Source organism: Dasypus novemcinctus, chromosome 28, assembly GCF_030445035.2.
Source record: "Dasypus novemcinctus isolate mDasNov1 chromosome 28, mDasNov1.1.hap2, whole genome shotgun sequence".
Taxonomy (NCBI): domain Eukaryota; kingdom Metazoa; phylum Chordata; class Mammalia; order Cingulata; family Dasypodidae; genus Dasypus; species Dasypus novemcinctus.
Genome location: NC_080700.1, coordinates 34,290,316 through 34,308,794, shown reverse-complemented (window position 1 = coordinate 34,308,794; position 18,479 = coordinate 34,290,316). Strand labels below are relative to the sequence as shown.

Here is an 18,479-nt window from a genome sequence, read left to right as displayed (position 1 = left end):
ACAACTCTATTAAAAATGAGATCTGGACGGAATAGATGACTTAGAATTCATATTTTCAACTAGGAAAAAAAAAGTGAGATTCAAATATTAGCATTTTCTAAGTTAATAGGCTAAAACTGAATCCATAGGAGGCACAGTGCTTTCAGCAGTTGCCTTTAATGCTTTATTAAGTTATACCCCTTGTAGTCCAAAAGAACTGGTAAGACTGAGGATATGTTCAAATCTGTCCTGTCCACTTGCCATTTTTATTTTGAGAAAACCCTTTAAAATGATGTTTGTTCATTCAAATTCTCTTCTGAGGAATCTTTGTCATCATTTAGGTTCAAACTTTCTTGTGCAGTGAATCTGTAAATTTGGGTATTTCTTTGAATGATTTAAAAATGATTCACAACAAACTTTTTAGGTACTGTAATAAATTGTTTCCTTAATATCTTAAAAGAAGAATGATACTATAGAGTCTTACGCAACTGTTTAGTAGATTAATACCTGTCTGAGGCTTATATACTGGATCAGATTATTCTTCCCTGTTCTTGGGTTTGAGGAGGAAATACATTTAAAGTGCTTATAATATATATAATACATAAGCTTATAAAATACATACGCTTATATTTTAATGGTTAATATTCAGCCTTGAAAAGGATGACTTTCTGATACGTGATACAGCACAGATGCACCCTGACCTCAGTGCGCTGCGTGGAGTCAGACAGACACAAAAGACCCAGTGTCTTAGGATCCTGTTACACGAAGTGTCCAGAGCAGGCGATTCCAGAGAGACCGAGAGGAGATGAGTGGGTGCCATTAGCTGACAGAGAGAAGATGGGAAGTGACTGCTAGTGGGCAGTTTCCTTTTAGGATGATCAGAATATTCTGGAATTAGTCATGGTGATTGTACAACATTGTGAATTTACTGAAAACCACTGAATTGTACACAAATGGTATATTTTATGTTATGTGAATTTTATCTCAGTGAAAAAAATGTGCCCTATAAATTCACTCTTCTCATTGACTACTTAGGATAAAAATATACTTTTATTAGTCATAGGGAGAGAATGGCAATTTAATTAGAGTTTCTTAGAGGGCATGTATATGCTTTTATATTTTCATTTTTTAAAAGCAGTTTTATTTACATACCATACAGGCCATTCAAAATGTATAATTATTGGCTCTCAGTATAATCACAGAGCTGTGCTTTTATTACCACAATCAATTTTAGAATATTTTTATTGTTTTAGAAAGACAAACCCCATCACCCTTATTCCCCCTATACTGACACAGTGTTGCTGTGGTACCTGTGCTCAGTTAATGGAAGAATATTGAAATATTACTGTTGACTGTAATCCGCAGTTTGCATTAGGTATATTTTCCCCATATACCCCCCTTCCCATCATGAACACCTTGTAATAGTGACATAAATTTGTTATAGTTCATGGAGGGACTTTCTTATATTTGTACTATTAATCACATTCATCATCCTAAATAGTTTTAAGATAATCGCTCTTCCTAACTGAATTTTTACTAGAACACTAGAATATCAACTTATATACTTACCTTTACCCACTGTGGTTATCCAAGTCATTGTAGTGTATAGGATAATCCTGTATTTCTATCACTCATCAATAAATAGTTGCATTATTAAGTGGAACAAAAAAATTTGTCGTGTAATATTTAGGTGTATTATTATAAGCCTACATAAGAGACTGTATTCCAGCTGTTCTAATTCTACCCCCCACACCCAATATTAGGGCCAGAGGGAGAGGTGCCCAGTGTGGCCGGCTGGTCAGATGTTTTCTAACCGCTCAGATGTTTTCTAACTGCTAACTTGTAGATTATTTCAAAATGAAAACCTGGTATTGCATTATTTCTTCCCGTAGGCTCGATTTTATTCTCCAGCCACCATATTTATTGATGAGATAGATTCCATTTGCAGTCGCAGAGGGACGTCTGAAGAGCACGAAGCCAGCAGGAGGGTGAAGGCAGAATTGCTGGTTCAGATGGACGGTGTGTTGACAAGACCAGACTTGGGGCAGGCAGCTGGATTGGTCCCAGCTCTGGTGCGTCAAGGGGCACCACAGGCTAGCCCCAGGCTTCTTACGGGGGCTCCTGACTCCTGCCAGACCACCCTCCTGCGAGAGGGGCAGCAAGTATTGAAGTCTAGGCCAGTTTCCTGGAGACTGATAATGATAAATCCGGTACACTGACCCCTCTGGCATATGAAGTGATCTCTTTTCTTGTAGTTGTGAAATTGAAATAAATGCAAATTGGATTTAGAGGAAGGATCTATATGGTTTTCAAAAAAAAATTTTAAACTGATAACTGAGCTAGTCTTTTGATTAGATTGTCATGTGTTTGCGTATCATAAAAACTCATTTTTCTTGGACTACTTCTCAGTTAGCTTTAAGTCTTCAAGAAGTTCAAAGATCCATACGATTTTGTATGTTGTACTAAATATTTGGTCCTTAAGTATCTGAACTTTGTTTTGTATAATCTTGGCAATTCTTTTTTTCCTCTCTCCTTACCTTTCTTTCAGGTGTTGGAGGTGCTTCTGAAAATGATGACCCTTCCAAGATGGTTATGGTTCTGGTGGATACTAATTTCCCCTGGGATATTGATGAGGCTTTAAGACGACGGCTTGAGAAAAGAATCTATATTCCACTGCCCTCAGGTATTTTCATTTAAATCTTATCTGCAAGTTCACATTAATGCTCAGGTGTTTATGTGTAGAAATTTCAAATTCTTGTATTTATGAACTTTCTTTTAAGAAACAGATGTTAGATATCTGGCCATTTGAGTTTGGCTAGCTCTAGAGGCTGAAAATGCTGGCTACTAGGAAATTAAAACTGTAGTAAAAAGGACTTCTGAATCTTCAAGCACATGGGCTCCAAGAATTAGAAAACTCACGCAAAGGAGACTTGAGAAATAATGATACAATGTGTTTATGCCAAATGCTTGTATTTTAAAATTTGTGTTTCTGCCATTAGCAAAAGGCAGAGAGGAGCTGGCCAACGACGTTGACCTTGCTGACATAGCAGAAAACATGGAAGGCTACTCAGGTGCCGACATCACCAACGTGTGCAGGTAGGGGTTATTTTGGAAGCCTAATTCGTATGGCATCAACTTCTATTATAAGTTTTTAGTGCTGAAATAAGAAAAGTAAAGACCCACATTACAGTCTGTAGTCAGAGACACAAGTTAGTGTTAACAGGCCTTGGTCAAGTATCTGGATATATTACATATCATGAAGTGCGTGCAGTTCATTTGAAAGCTGTAAGTTCAGGAAGCTAAGGTTAGAACAATTTGTATAAAATAGAAAATAATTGTCTTGGATAAAAAAGTTAATTTTAGTGCATTCTTTCCATGTAGTGTTATGTGGAAAATAGATTATAAAACATACTGATTTGGTATATCCAAGGAGAGTACAATCTCATTTTCATTGTAGGTAAGGTGACAGAACAGCAAAAATAAAAAAAGACTGCCTCTGATCTCTTTCACATAGGTTTTGTCCTAATATAAGACTCATTTAGAGGCTTATTAACAAGGTGCTTGAAATTCAATTCCTAGCTTCCTGTTATACCCTTTTACTTGTTCTTGGGTTTCATGCTCAGTCTGGTTACTTAATTAGCATCCATATTTCACTGAGGAAGATAAAACTACTAAAACACAACCCAGAACATTCTTATATTCTCATACAAAATTCTACGTAAGAACCATGTGTGTCTGTACTAGAATCATAATTACAGAATTTTATAATACATGCATTGAAAAATGTTCTAGTCAAAGGTTTTCTTTCATTTAATCAAAATATTGATACAGGTAAGCTTTTTAATACAAATTTTAATACCTAGGGAAGCATCCTTGATGGCAATGAGAAGACGTATTGAAGGTTTGACTCCAGAGGAGATCCGAAATCTTTCAAGAGAAAAAATGCATATGCCTACCACTATGGAGGATTTCGAAATGGCTTTAAAAAAGGTTTCTAAGTATCTGCTGTGGACATTGAAAGATATGAGAAATGGATATTTGAGTTTGGATCATGCTAAATTCTCACATGTAAACTGCGAGAAAACCTGCCTTACATGTTTGAATAATTATTAAATGTAGTATTTTCACTGCACTGAGTGCTATATTTTTTTAAACTTTCATGATAAAATTTAAAAACCTTATGATTCTACTTAAATAAAGGTACTTTTTTAAAGATGCAAACAACTTTGTTTAACTTTGATATTACCTGATTTTTATTTCAGACCACAAATGTTGCAAGAGAAATGCTCTCACTTAGCTATGAAAACTCTCAACTAATTAAAGACAGCGAGGCCAAATAAAATGTCCCTCCCTGGTGTCCTGCCCCCACACGTCCATACTCATCTACATCTAAAGTTTGACGTTTTTAAGACACTGTTTTCTTGGGCTGTGTTTTTAAAATGATGGTTTGTGGTCAGCATTTTTAAAAAACTGAATGAAGTAGAAAGTATCGCTGCATTACTTGGAGTAAAGGCAAGAACTGTCTGTAAACTGTATGTCAACATGGGTGATGTTGAAAAGTGAGAGCCAGACTCTGCTGTTGGGCAAAGAGCGCGGTGCTTGGCCCACGCGCCCACGAGCTCGTCCTAGGCCTGGGATGCTGGTGGGCTCCTGGTGGACGTGAGCCTTGGCATCGGCACTGTTTAAGTGAAAGGAGTTACTGTCATAGATCGGGAATTCTCACCTGGGCACGATTTTACATAATTTTAACCAAAATTGTAGTTTTTTTCCCAAAAAAAGTTTTTATTTTTGAGTAGAAATATGACACTATTACTTTTAAATCCTGGTGTATTCAAGGTAAGTAGTCTTGGAACAGCATACAATCAAATGATACACTTGGGAGATTTATACTGAGTCACATACTTAATATAAAGACACAGTGTATGGAATAGAAAAATAAGTTTTAAATTCTTGAATTTTTAAATTAGAATTTCATAAAGTGCTTTCATAAAGTCTTATATATTATAAAGTGATTAAGTAGATATAATTTCCTTAAAGGCACCTTGAAAAGTTATTGGCATATGGCATTTTGTCTTGCTTTTTTTTTGGTAATTCCAAAGTCTCTTTGCGCATCGTCTTTCCACTTTGTTTAAATTTTTCTTAATTCATCACCTGAACATCCAGCTCTGCTCAAGAATAAGCTGATCTGTAATGTGTCACTTTAAAGATTATTTTTAGGCAGTCTTAGGAATTTAGCACTTTCTGTAGTTTATAAACTGGTTCTTAATGATTTAAAGAAAATTATAATCAAGTGGCAAATTTAGAACCAACAGACTAGTTCAGAGTCCATGATTTGAGATAATGTCTTAAATCCGTGTTTTATCGTCAGGGTTTTTCACTGTTTTCTCAGGACCTAAGCTGACGGCTGTGGCAGGTATGACATTCACTGTGTCCAACTGCAGGATCCCTCTGAAATAGAAGAGGATTAATTACTGTCCAGATCAAACATGTCCTCCTCCCATGGCAAGACAGGACTGCTAACATCTAGACAGCTCTCGCTTCATTTAGTTAATAGTTTCTAATGGTCATAGAAACTCTGAACCCAAAGTTCATCTTAACAAATCTGACTGAGGGAGGAAAAAAGGACAAGAAGTTTCTTCTTGGTACTGTGGGAAAGAAGGGATAAGATAAGCCAGGGTCACTGTAGCAGTTTGACATGGTTATGAATTCCAAAACTAGATATTGGATTATGTTTGTAAACTTGTCTATACCTGGGCATGATTGAATTATGGTTAGGGCTTTGATTAGTCCACCAAAGGGTGGGGACTCACAGATAAAAGACTTGGCAAAGGACAGAGTTGGAATTTTGATGCTGGAGTTTTGAATTTGGATTTTTGATAAAGGATAGAGTTGGAATTTTGATGCTGGAGTTTTGAATTTAGGTTTTTGATACTGGAGCCTTGAGCTGGAGCCCAGGGAGGTAAGCACACAGAGGAGCTTGGTTGTGAGAAAAGAGAAGCGAGCCCCGGGAAGAGAGCCCGGAGAGAGGCAAGCCCCGGGGAGGGAGGAACCCAGGAAGCCTGAATCCTGGCAGACGTCGGCAGCCATCTTGCTCCAACATGTGGCAAAAGACTGTGGTGAGGAAGTAACTTAGGCGTAATGGCCTGGTAACTGTTAGTTTCTACCCAAATAAATACCTTTTATAAAAACCAACCGATTTCTGGTATTTTGCATCAGCACCACTTGGCTGACTAAGACAGTCCCCAAGGCAGAGTCAGAGCCCTCAGTTTGCACAGGTTGGGCAGAATGACTAGGTCCAAGCCGCTTTCTAACCAGTACTGCCCACTGACGGCTCCCGTAGCTGAGACCTTAGACAGGGTTCTTCCCTGTTACTGAAGTGCCTAATGAGGGAGTGGCTCTTGGACTGACTGAAGTTGTCCTCATGAAAACATCAGTAGAGACTAGTCGTCTGTAGACCTGAACAAGCTGATTCTAATGTTCATGGCAGAAACTGCAAGATCAGCCATGACATGTTGTTCAGAAAAGCAGGGGGGAAAGTGAGACTTGCCCTAATCACCTGCTGTAATTAAAACTGGTCCTGGCACAGTGACAAACAGGAATGGGACAGAAGAGAGTCTAGTCGCAGCCTAATGCGTGTGGGAGTTTGGTTTATGATACACACTCCCAAGTCAGGAGGCCAGTTATTGATGGGACAATAGCCCCTCCATTTGGAAAACAAAATCAGACCTCTAGCTTAAACTACATACACAAGTGACAGTAAGAAAATTTTTAAAATAATGCTGTAATTTTAAGATGGAAAAGGCATACTTAGGCAAAATAAAAACTCTAGAAGCCAGAAAGGAACGTGAACTGCTTTGACCTCAAGTTAAAAACTTCTATATGACATCAGATACCATAAACAAGGGCAAAGGACAGATGGTGGTCAGGGCTAAAAAATACCAGGACTGTGTATTGAATGTAACAGACAAAGGCTCTTCATAGGCAAGTCCGAAAAGAAACATGAGCCAATGATCACAAAGTTTCTGGACCTCAGTCTGCCTCGCAACTTCTGGTTTGGGTTTCCAGAAGTAATAAGAAAATGCAAATTAAAATGATTTTTTGGTCCAGAGTGGCAAAAACAAAAAAGATTAATAACAGATGTAAGGAAATATTAAATGCACACATCCTTTGACCCAGTAACTTCACTCTGAGGAATGTTTTCTATAAAAATACATAAGTGAAAAGAGCTATATACACACACAAGAACGAACACTAAAGCATTATTGAGTATGATGTGAAATGTCGAGGAGTGCTTATACGATGGTGCTTATGCGTATGTGGAAAACAGTGCAGCCATAAAAAGCACAGATAAGACTCTGTGTTGACAGGGAAAGCTCTTTTATCGTGGTTCCCAAACTGCACTGAGGCCTCTGGGGCGGCACAGGAAATCACACCACAGACTATTTCAAGTGTTTCAGAAAACACAGTGTTGTAACTGCCCACAGTTACAGCAATGGACACCCTACATTCCTGTCAATAAAGTCATCACGTCTTTCCAAAGTTGGGTTTTTGGTAGTTACGTGATAAAAGCAAATAGTGCACAAAAGCTAATGCTAAACAGGAAATGAGGGTTGCAGTGTACAATCTGATTCCAAGATGTAAGGTATTGCATAGTTGCCTGTAGACATACATATCCCGTTAAGTTATTTAAGAATGAAACAGAAATAGTTTTTCTTAGCCTAGGGGCACCAAGCAAAAATTGCTGGTGCACTAGGGTGCTGTGACCTAAGAAAAGAAAGGCTTGTCTTAAGTGGAACAATGTGCTGTGTAGAACCTAAGAGTCTTGGTTGTCAAGCGGTCATAATCCTCTTGTGTACAGTGACATCTGTGCATAGACTCTGGCTAAGAGCTGCACACCCAGCAGCTAACACGACCACCTCTGGGTACAAAGTAAAAGCTGAAGAACGGGAAGTAAAGGAGAACTTCCAACTAACTGCTCTCTCCATTTCTGTACTGATTAAATCTCCCACTGCCAGAAACACCCTCTGTACAACTGCCCTTGTACACTGCAAAGCTGGATTTAATTTTACATGACCTCTTCTCCCACAAAGGAGGCTATGACAAAATATGGGTAAAATAAACAATGAAACAGATTTTACAACACTCTCTTCTGTGCAGGCTTATGCAATAAAGTTAAAAAAAAAAGCTCTGTGATTCCTGGCAGCCAAATGGAAAAGGAAAGAAACAGTAAGTTACGGAATTCTCATTATCAGAAAGGAATGGCAACACCAGTTCTTTGGGGGAAACCCAAACCAGAAGTCGGGGGCACTACTACCTCTAGTCTGCAGTGCTCAGCTGTTACCTCCAAGGGCCCTGCCAGGAGGCCAGCGTTCACCCTTACATGTGGGCGATGGGTGTCAGAGACTTCAGAAAGCAGCGCAAGAGCAAATGGTCAAATTAGGCCTGTTCTCTGGAAATCCTCTGATCTTTCCAACATCGTACAAGGTAATTCAGCAAAGCCAAAAATTTTGGTCAAGTCCTCTGAAGTTTACTTCCACTGATACTTAAAACGACTAATCGTTTAACTTGTGAAAATGCTAACAATAAATTTATTTTAAAATTTATTATAAAACTAATCATTTCTTATGGTTACAAAGAAAAACCCAATGCAGCAAACTTACATAGAGGGAAGAAAGAGAAAAGTAAGTCTCCCACCCCTGTGCTCATTTCCACTCATTCTAAGAGATCATTTGTTTTCTTTACATCATCCCAGAAATGACATACACATTTGCATACATATACACATAATACTTAACGTTTTGCCCAAATGGGATCATACTGTTCTGCAACTCCACCCACCCCCCCCCACCCCAAAAAGAAACACCACACAACTGAGCTTAGACTTCTTTGCATTTCAGCATTTACAGCCATGAGCATGCCACAGCAGCTCACTGTACCTTGGGCCATTACTCAGTTAAGCCCCCACTAATAAACACACATTTGGGATGTGCTGTTCCAGTGTTGCAGTGAATATCCTGGTATTCTTCTGAAATTAACTTCATTTTAAATTGATACTTTGGGGTGAAGTCCTGTGTTTTGTTTGTGTCTCTTATATCACACTCCCTGCATTTTCCATTATGGGGATTTGTGCACTTCTCTCCTTAGTAGGTTTTAAGTTCCTAGGCAGGAGAGATGGTTTTACTCACATCTGAATCCCTAAAAGTGTCTTTATCAAAACAGGTATTCCATAAATGTCCCTTAATTTTGCAAAAAATTGAAATACGGACTAGAAAAATAGTAGGTGTTATTTTTTCCTCCCACTTGTCTTCCTCTTCCTTAATTTTTAGATTTTGTACTCTAATGTGTAGTAAATATAAGTCACTGTTTAATCATTAAAAATACATGTTGTCTTGGGAAGCAGATTTGGCTCAACTGATAAGAGCATCTGCCTACCACATGGGAGGTCCAGGGTTCAAACCCAGGGCCTCCTGATGCTGACGCGTGCAAGGAGTGCCATGCCAAATGGGTGTCCCCCGCATAGGGAGCCCCATGCGCAAGGATTGCACCCTGTACGGAGAGCCACCCTGTGCGAAAAAAGTGCAGCCTGCCCAGGAATGGCGCCACACACACGGAGAGCTGACACAAGATGATGCAACAATAACAAAAAAAAGACAGATTCCTGGTGCCGACAACAAGAACACAAGCAGACACAGAAGAACATACAGCAAATGGACACAGCAGACAACTGGGGGGGGGGAGGGGAGAGAAATAAATCTTTAAAAAAATAAAAAACATGTCTCAAAAGTAAGAAATACTTACTTGGATTCAGAAACTGGGAAAAGCACCTTTAAGATGGCTATGAGCACAGCTGCTCCTATGATTCCAACAACCATGACGTTCATGAACATGAAGAACACGGGGACGATGCTACTCCAGAACCTGCACAGGTCTTTCCTGAGCTTCTCCATCCACTGACACATGACCTGCAAGGGGAGTTGGGATGAGCGATCCGCCCTAAAGAATCACCTTGAGGGATTATGTCCTAGTTGGGGCCACGGAAATATCCCTTATGTGGACTGCAGTGGTGGTTACACGGGTCTGCATTTGTCAAAACCCATCCAGCTGTACACTTAAAAAAGACGATTGGTTTTAAAATGTACTTCAGAAAACTTAGGTACAATTTTAAAAATTACATGCTCAGTACAGGTACAGAAATGGTCTTTAAAACTGCTTGCAGTGCTAACTGTAAATTCCAAGGCAGTGACTGCTAGCTGACAAAGGGTTGGTTAGGCTATTCCACGTCAAATAAAATGAGCCAGAATCCACTCTCTGCTTCCAGTAGCGGGAGGGACAAGAGAAGGAAGAGCAGGCCCAGTGTACTGGCTTTTGGAACAGAAGGGGAGTTGGCTGTGTGAGAGTCGCGTTTCGATCCTCCATGTGAGAGCAAAGCATCGCAGGGGGATTGCCGGCCTGGGCTGGGGCAGGGAGAGGGGCTGCCATGGGCTGCAGCAGCAAGTGGGGGGTGCCAGCAACCCTGACCTTCAGTGAGAACATCTCCACCGCACACGCTGCTCCTTAAATGGAAGTGATGGGGGCAAAGGCCGAACTGGTGGGTGAGGGACTCTCACCAGTACCTGCCTGTTGGCACTGCCACGGCCCCTGGTGCTCCCTGAGTGCTGGGTCTGTGTGCTGCCCCCACCTCAGCCGCCGTGTGATAGACACTGCCTTCCACACTCAGTGTCCCATTTTACAAGTGAAGAAGCTGAGGCCACAGAGTGTAAGCTGCTGCTCAAAACCAGGCCACTTAGAGCTGCAAGGTGCCTAAGAGTTACCTCCTGAGAGCCTCAATGTTGCTCAAATGTGGCCAGTCTCGAAGCCAAACTCAGCATGTAAATGTGTTGCCTTCCCCCCAGCGTGGGACATGACTCCCGGGGATGAGCCTCCCTGGTGCCGAGGGATTACTACCTCTCTGGTGCCGAGGGATTACTACCAAGTACCAGTTGATGATGTAACTAGAAAATGACCTTGAATAAAAGGGTCAACTCGGACCAACAGAATATCTCAGTCTACATATAATACTAGGAGTTAAAATGCTTTTGACCTGAAGAAAAGGGGGAAATGGAAAGGACAAATGAGTTTCTATGGCTATGAGTCTCCAAAAAGAACTGGGAGGTTATCAGGGGGGTTGCCCTTATGCACAACTGAGCAGAGTCCCAGAGACAAATAAAGTAGATACAACCCTAGGAATTGGTTCTTCTGAGGGCTACAGAGACCCACAGGTTCTATGGTCATGGCAGATGGAGTTCAGTGTCATGTCTGTTGGCCCTACTTTGGAGTTTGTGTTTCTGTGTGATGGAGCTGGACTCAGATGTGATGTGATCTCTGTCCACAAGTCTCTCTTACTTTTACTGAAACTGTGGTTGGTGCTGGGGTTTAATGTATACCCAGGGGACCTGAATCTCTGGACTGACCTTGTGATAGCCAGGCCCTGAGCCTCAACAGACTTGCAACTCCTACACTCTGGTTTATTGGACTTACCCCACTCAGCTAACATGGAGGTGAAGAAGGTCAACCACCACACCAGGGAGCCAAGGCTGCCTGCAACTGAAAGCAGGAGAATTGCATCCAGCATCCATGTGGAATCTAAGCCCCCTCTTGATATAGATGTGGAGTGGACACAACCATTCTAAGGTCCACAGGATGGAGGAATAGAGTATGGATTAGAGTGGACTTACTGATATTCTATTCATGAACTATTGTGATTAGTAATCGAAGAAAATGTGGCCTTGGTGTGGAGAAAGAGGCCATGGAGGCTGCTGGGGGTAGGGAGTGGGAGGAAGAGATGTGATGTGGGGGCGTTTTCAGGACTTGGAGTTGTCCTGGGTGGTGCTGCAGGGACAGTTACTGGACATTGTATGTCCTCCCATGGCCCGCTGGGTGATGTGGGGGAGTGTGGGCTATGATGTGGACCATTGACCATGAAGTGCAGTGGTGCTCAGAGATGTATTCACCAAATGCAATGAATGTCTCATGATGATGGAGGAGAATGTTGCTATGGGGGGAGGAGTGGGCTGTGGGGTATATGGGGACCTCATATTTTTTTAATGTAATATTAAGAAAATAAAGACAAAAAATAAAATAAAATAAAATCATCTAAAACAAAAACAAAAAAACAAAACCAGGCCACTAGTAATGGCAGGACCAAGCCTTCAACCCGGGCGGCCGGACTCAAGCAAGGAGACTTGCAGCCGCTGCGCTGCCCCGTGGCATGAGATCGGGGGCACCTTGGCGTCTGCGCCATCGAGGCAGGAGGTGCAGGATGACAGACATGGCACAGGAAAGCTGCTGAACCGAAAATTCCCAAACAAAGTGAGACCCAGTGCCTGGATCCTCGTGGTCCGGCTGTATTATCCTTAGATGACACTTGAAAAGGAAAACCAGGGACCCCTAAAAACACCACATCAGAGCAGCGATGAGCCTCTTAAAACGCTCCCTGGTCCAGCCCTGGCGGCCTGCGGCTTGTCTTAAGTGCCAGCGCCTGGTCTTGTGACCGTACCTACTTGTGTCAGAGAGACACGGTCCAACGCCCGCGTACCTTATAGGAAGAGGGCGGCTCGGCCCTGAGAGGCGTCTCGGGTAACTTGCCAGGGAGTGCGTCCTCCTCGCTGGTGGTCTCCACGGTCCTGAGCAGGGCCTGGCTGGTGGTCTGCAGGGAGCCGGCGCCCACTGCGGGGGAAAAGCCGAGTGCCCGGGTGTGGGGGTGCTGCTGTCTCCCCCTCAGCCTGCAGCTTAGGACCCAAGCACTTTTAGGAGAGGAAGGACATTTACCGTGGGGCAAAGAAGTGAGCATACTTGATTGTTCGCTGATTTAAATGCCAGGAGGGAGGTATATAAACTAAGACAGTTACAAGGGAGCGACAGCAGTCACTCAGAAAGTCAAAAACTGGAAAGTGCTGTGTTTTGGTAGAAAACTGAACCCGTGTTCTGCTAACTGACCCTTTCTGAGATCAGGCTGACTGCGCAGGGTAAGAGGGACAGTCAGGACGATGGTGCTATGCGACCAGCGCTGGTCACGTCTTACAAAAACTCAAAATAGGTCCTAGAAGGACATGTAAAGTAACACACTGTTATAAAGCGTTTCTGAAAGAAGCTTCCAGACATTCTCCATTACTTAGGATTAAAAATAAACAATGGGGAAGCTGACTTGGCCCAGTGGTTAGGGTGTCTGTTTACCACATGGGAGGTCCAGGGTTCAAACCCCGGGCCTCCTTGACCCGTGTGGAGCTGGCCCATGCGCAGTGCTGATGCGTGCAAGGAGTGCCCTGCCATGCAGGGGTGTTCCCCGTGTAGGGGAGCCCCACGCGCAAGGAGTGCACCCTGTAAGGAGAGCCGCCCAGCACAAAAGAAAGTGCAGCCTACCCAGGAGTGTCTCCACACACATGGAGAGCTGACACAAGATGACACAACAAAAAGAAACACAGATTCCCAGTGCTGCTGATAAGGATAGAAGCAGTCACAGAAGAAGACACAGCGAATGGACACAGAGAGCAGACAACTGGGGGGGGGAGGGGAGAGAGAAATAAATAAAAAATAAATCTTAAAAAAAAAAACAAAAAACAATGCAGAGTGGAGCTAGCTCAGTGGTTGAGAGCTTCCTTCACATATACTCTTGTAACAAAGCATATACAATGAAGCAACCAACCAAGGAAAGAATTTCCTTAACACTTTCAATAAGGTTCTTTTAAATTACCTTTTTTGGAGAGGTTGGGAAGGGTAAATAAAATGTCACTGTCTCGGGAAATAGAGTACAGCATGCTTTCCTCCAAAGGAACAGTGTAGTTTGAATGTCTGAGTATTCCCTGATTCTTGACTAAAATATCAATTTCGGTCACATCCTTCTGTTGTGCCTGTGAAAGAAAAAAAAAAAGCAGTTACTCTTTATTTTAAATAACGTCACAGCCCCATAAGACTTTTAATTTTACAGCCTGATTTCTGTGTCTAAGGAACTTGTCCCATTCAGACAATTTCCCTATTTTTCCCCTCCGTGGGGCATGTAACCTGCAACCTGACTCATTCAGTCTGCTTTAGCGCTCTCTGTTACAAGCTTAGGCTCAGTTCCACTTCTCTTAGTTACGGAGACTTAGCCAGAGCAAATGGTGGCAGGGCGATGAACCAAATTCAGTCTCTTCATTTCTTTTCTCTGTTAAATGATGTACATAACATTTAAAAGTGATACACAAACATGTATGAATATGATCAATATTTAAAAGTTAAGGAACGGGTGTGGCTCGGGGTTGAGTGCCTGCTTCCCGTATTCGAGGTTCCGGGTTCGATCCCTGGTACCTCCTAAAAACAAACTAAGAACCAGCTCTCATTGGGGAGTGCATGTAGCTCAGTGGTTAAGCACCTGCTTCCCATGTACAAGGTCCCAGGTTCAATCAGCAATACCTCCTAAAAAAAAAAAGCTAAAACAAAAATTATAAATGATTGGGTACAGATAATGTTAGGGTGCCTTCCTTATCAAATTAGAAGCACAATGAAATAATTTAATACATGCATAATACGTAGCACAAATGTAAATATTAATAGAATTTAATTTCCAATTAAAAAGCATACTAACTTACTTGTTGTCCATCAATCTCTACTACCTCTTCTTGAATGACAATTAGTTGCAAACTGGAACCAGAAGTCATAGGCCACTCATGAACTAAAATCCTTAGACTGACAATTCCAAAATACCCCTTTTCCTCCAGATTTTCTAGATTTTCATTCTTCACTATAAAAAAAAAAAGAATTGACAGCTTTGAACAAAAATTAACACCAAGTCTGTTGCTGAATTTGACTATTTCGATGTCATTTACATGGAACAAGACAGTTCTATCCCAACTCCTTTGCTTTCTGCATCCCGGATTTTTCAGATTTCTCAAGACAAAAGTGAGCTAACAAATCCTTACAACTGCTTATACTCATCTGAATGGGGAGAAATGTTCTATGGTCTTTAGATTTCGTATGAAAGTATGAAATACTTTCCTGTCTGTGAGGTCATTTGCAAAGCAGGACAGAGACAGCCAAACCCATGTTTCAGCAGAGGAAGCCATTCATTCATTCACTGCCCAAACCCAGTGACAGAAGGGCCCCAAGCAGTAAGCACACTGGGGCTTTTCGGTCTTTTCCCCAATCAGCGATGAGATCGCTGAAGAGAGCTGGGATGGAGTGGGTGGGAAGCCCCGTCACCAGTCCCTGCTAATGGCCCTGCCGGCCCTGACAGTCTAGCTGGGAGCTCCCGGCCCAGCGGAGCTGGGGGGTGGCACGTGCTCCTGGGTCACAGAGCCACGCCTGCTCTGCTGCAGAGAGCACTCTTCTAGAGAAAGAGAAAGCAACTCAAACCAAGAGAACTGCCACCAACAGTTTGTTTCTGATCTTCACGCTGACAGGATTGTTTTCCACGCAGGGATCCAGAGGTACTTCCTGAAGGCACAGCAGTTTGAACTGACCCTCCCTTCGTCTGGAACGCACCCCCACCACTCCTAACACGTTTCTAAGAAACTCCCACTTAGGGGATTACGCAGACGTGCCAGATTGCTCTTACTAAAATACAGTTTTGATGGTATCACTTCCCTGCTTACTAAAATAGTTTTTTTTTTTTTAAAGATTTATTTCTCCCCCCGCCACCAGTTGTCTGTTCTCTGTGTCTATCTGCTGTGTGTTCTTCTTTGCCCGCTTCTGTTGTTGTCAGCAGCACGGGAATCTGTGTTTCTTTTTGTTGCGTCATCTTGCTGCGTCAACTCTCCATGTGTGCGGCGCCATTCTTGGGCAGGCTGCAGCTCTCCTTACAGGGCACACTCCTTGTGCATGGGGCTCCCCTACGCAGGGGACACCCCTGCGTGGCACGGCACTCCTTGCGTGCATCAGCACTGTGCATGGGCCAGCTCCACACGGGTCAGGAGGCCTGGGGTTTGAACCGTGGACCTCCCATGTGGTAGACGGATGCCCTAACCACTGGGCCAAGTCTGCTTCCCAAAATAGTTTTGATTAAAAAAAAAAACTCATCTGGGAGATGGTATAAAGGTTTATTTTTATTTACTTAACTACTCCCCCATCCCTGTTTTTTGCACTCGCTGTTTCTGCTTGTCTTCTCTTTAAAAGGCACCAAGAACCAAACCCAGGACCTCCCATATGGGAGAAAGGCACCCAATCACTTGAGCCACATCAGTTCTCTGGTTTGTCGTCTCATTGTGTTTCCTCTTTGTGTCTCCTTGTTACATCATCTTGTTGCATCGGCTCACTATGCCTGCCTGTTGTGCCAGCTCATTGTCTTTCTCATCTTCTCCAGGAGGCACCAGGAACTGAACCTGGGACCTCCTATGTGGTAGGCAGGAGACCAACACCTGAGCCACATCTGCTTCCCATCCTTGACGAGTCTCTGGTAGGTCTCTTCGGGCTCTGTATTTTTTCACGTTGCTCATCTCCAAGGCTCACTGCTGTAAAACCTCCCCCTCTCTCGTGCCTTGAATTGACAGTTTACCTACGGGTCTCCCTACCTCAGCAGCAGGCAGGTGCACCCCTGGGAGGAGCAAACGCAGCCACGTGATCACACCACAGTGGTGACTCTTCAGCCCCCGAATCATAAACCTCTGTTGCAAAAGAAAATAAATCTACCACAAAAGTCCTCTGTATTCTAACACCCCAGGATCACGGGCGCCCAGTGAGCCCGTCTCCTGGTGTTCCAGCCCCTTGTCGTTCCCTCCCGCAGAGCCTTCAGCACGGGCCGTGGACTGCCACGTCAGGACGAGAGCAGGAGGCTGACCTCCGCCGTGCCAGCGGCCCCTGCTGCAGCCTGTCTCGTTGGCTGCTCCACAGAGGCCCGTGTGGCCGCCAAGTGGCAGAGGCCGCGGGCTAACAGCGCCAGAGGAGGGCCCTGGCCAGCACCTCGGCGGGGGGCTCCATCCTCCGAGCACCCCCTGAGTACTCTGGGAAGCGGATCCTTCCGGGGATCCTGCAGCGGCGGCAGGCCCTCAGCCAGGAGGCTCAGCAGGGCCGAGTGCAGAACCTCCACCACAGCAACCACGGGTGACGGAGACCGTCATCATAGGCCGCGACACTGTGGCTTGATTCGTTAGGCAGAAATAGGTAACGAATACAGCCCCCAAGAAATCAAGAAGGTTTTCCTGTGTCTGCGTTTAATGTTTTTTTTTTTTGTTTTTTTTTTTTAATTTTTTTATTTTTTATTGAATTTGTAATAATATTACATTAAAAATATATATGTGAGGTCCCATTCAACCCCACCCCCCCACCCCCCCTCTCCCCCCCCCCCCCAACAACACTCGTTCCCATCATCATGACACATCCATTGGATTTGGTAAGTACATCTTTGGGCACCTCTGCACCTCATATACTGCGTTTAATGTTTGGAGAGTCCTCTTGTAAATGGACATGATGGGCGTTTATTCCAGCTACCAAAGGGCAAGCGCGGCCACCAGCTGCTAGGACAGGAAAGGGGGCTCTGATGAATGAGCAGCCAGGCTGCGTCCCAAATCCCAGCGAGCACGAGGCCCGTGGAACCGTCACGTAAACCAGGAATCAGGCTCTTCTTCTCCTCGCTCTCACGGGCTGGTTCGTAGTAGACCAGCCCTCTGAGAACCACTGGCAAAACCACACAACACACACACACTCCACACCCACACCCACACCTGACAGGAGGGGGAGCTGAGAAGGCCGAGGAGACGCCCTCTGACCAGCCCTCTGACCAGCCCGGCCTCCCATGCTCCTTCTCCCCACGGGAAGTTCACCACTTCCCAGGCTGAACAGGTGGAGAATGAACGCAAGGCCGCGGCCAGGGGCAGAGCAGCTCAGCAAAGCGCCCTGCCGCGCCGTGCAGCCGGGCACGGCCAAGTTTAGGGTGACCGAGGTAAGCAGGGCTGCAGGCCGGGACCCTGGAGAGGGGGAAGGCAGGAGGAGGTCGACATCCCATGTGGCTCTTCTCTTCGAAGCAGTGGCTGATAGAAAAGTGAGACTGGGATGAGAGTCTGGGCTGGGACAACATGACAGCCACTCGAAGGTGAGCAGGACTATGGCTGCTCCGGGTTCTGGGGTGTCTGAGGGGGGTCTGGGTAGCCCCCCACAGCCACTCGGGGCCTCTGCAGAGCCACACCTGAGGGTGGGAGTGAAGGAGAGACAGATGAGACCGCCCAGGCACGGGCTCCCAGCCCCAACCCTGCGCCATCCTGGATCAGTGCGGTGCCAGCCCTTGTTGGCGTGGTGGCCGGGGCTAGAGCAAACCCTCCCTGTGGGAGAGAAAATGGCCCAGAGCTTTTCTGATTTTTCAGACAGAATATAAACAATAAGACCGAAGAGAGAGGATCAGGAGAAAAATGCAGACCCCAAGGGACTCAAAGTTACTAGAGTTAGTGGACAGGAACTTTAAGTTACTAAAATTAACAGGTTCAGGGAAGTGGCTGTGGCTCAGTCAGTCGGCCTCCCGCGCTCCCGTCTACCCTCTGGGGGGCCCTGGGTTCGTGTCT

The 18,479-nt window shown here is 44.1% G+C and overlaps 2 protein-coding genes across 5 annotated transcripts in view; one reads left to right on the top strand and one right to left on the bottom strand.

Annotated features, from left to right (window-relative positions):
* The window catches only part of KATNA1 (katanin catalytic subunit A1), a 46,129-nt gene extending 41,929 nt beyond the window's left edge, over nucleotides 1–4,200 (top strand). The window contains 5 exon segments of the mRNA XM_058289695.2: nucleotides 1,872–1,998; nucleotides 2,528–2,662; nucleotides 2,979–3,075; nucleotides 3,843–3,976; nucleotides 3,979–4,200. Coding sequence (XP_058145678.1) covers nucleotides 1,872–1,998; nucleotides 2,528–2,662; nucleotides 2,979–3,075; nucleotides 3,843–3,976; nucleotides 3,979–4,037 — 552 coding nt within the window. The 3' untranslated portion in view covers nucleotides 4,038–4,200.
* Nucleotides 4,201–4,734: 534 nt separating this feature from the next.
* The window catches only part of GINM1 (glycosylated integral membrane protein 1), a 52,572-nt gene continuing 38,827 nt past the window's right edge, over nucleotides 4,735–18,479 (bottom strand). For all 4 annotated transcript variants that reach the window (XM_004472796.4, XM_071212538.1, XM_071212539.1 and 1 more), the window contains 5 exons: nucleotides 14,583–14,734; nucleotides 13,709–13,865; nucleotides 12,554–12,684; nucleotides 9,778–9,941; nucleotides 4,735–5,427 (listed from right to left, as the gene is read on the bottom strand). In XM_004472796.4, the coding sequence (XP_004472853.2) occupies nucleotides 5,325–5,427; nucleotides 9,778–9,941; nucleotides 12,554–12,684; nucleotides 13,709–13,865; nucleotides 14,583–14,734 (707 nt within the window). In that variant the 3' untranslated portion in view covers nucleotides 4,735–5,324. The remainder of the gene's footprint in view (nucleotides 5,428–9,777; nucleotides 9,942–12,553; nucleotides 12,685–13,708; nucleotides 13,866–14,582; nucleotides 14,735–18,479) is intronic.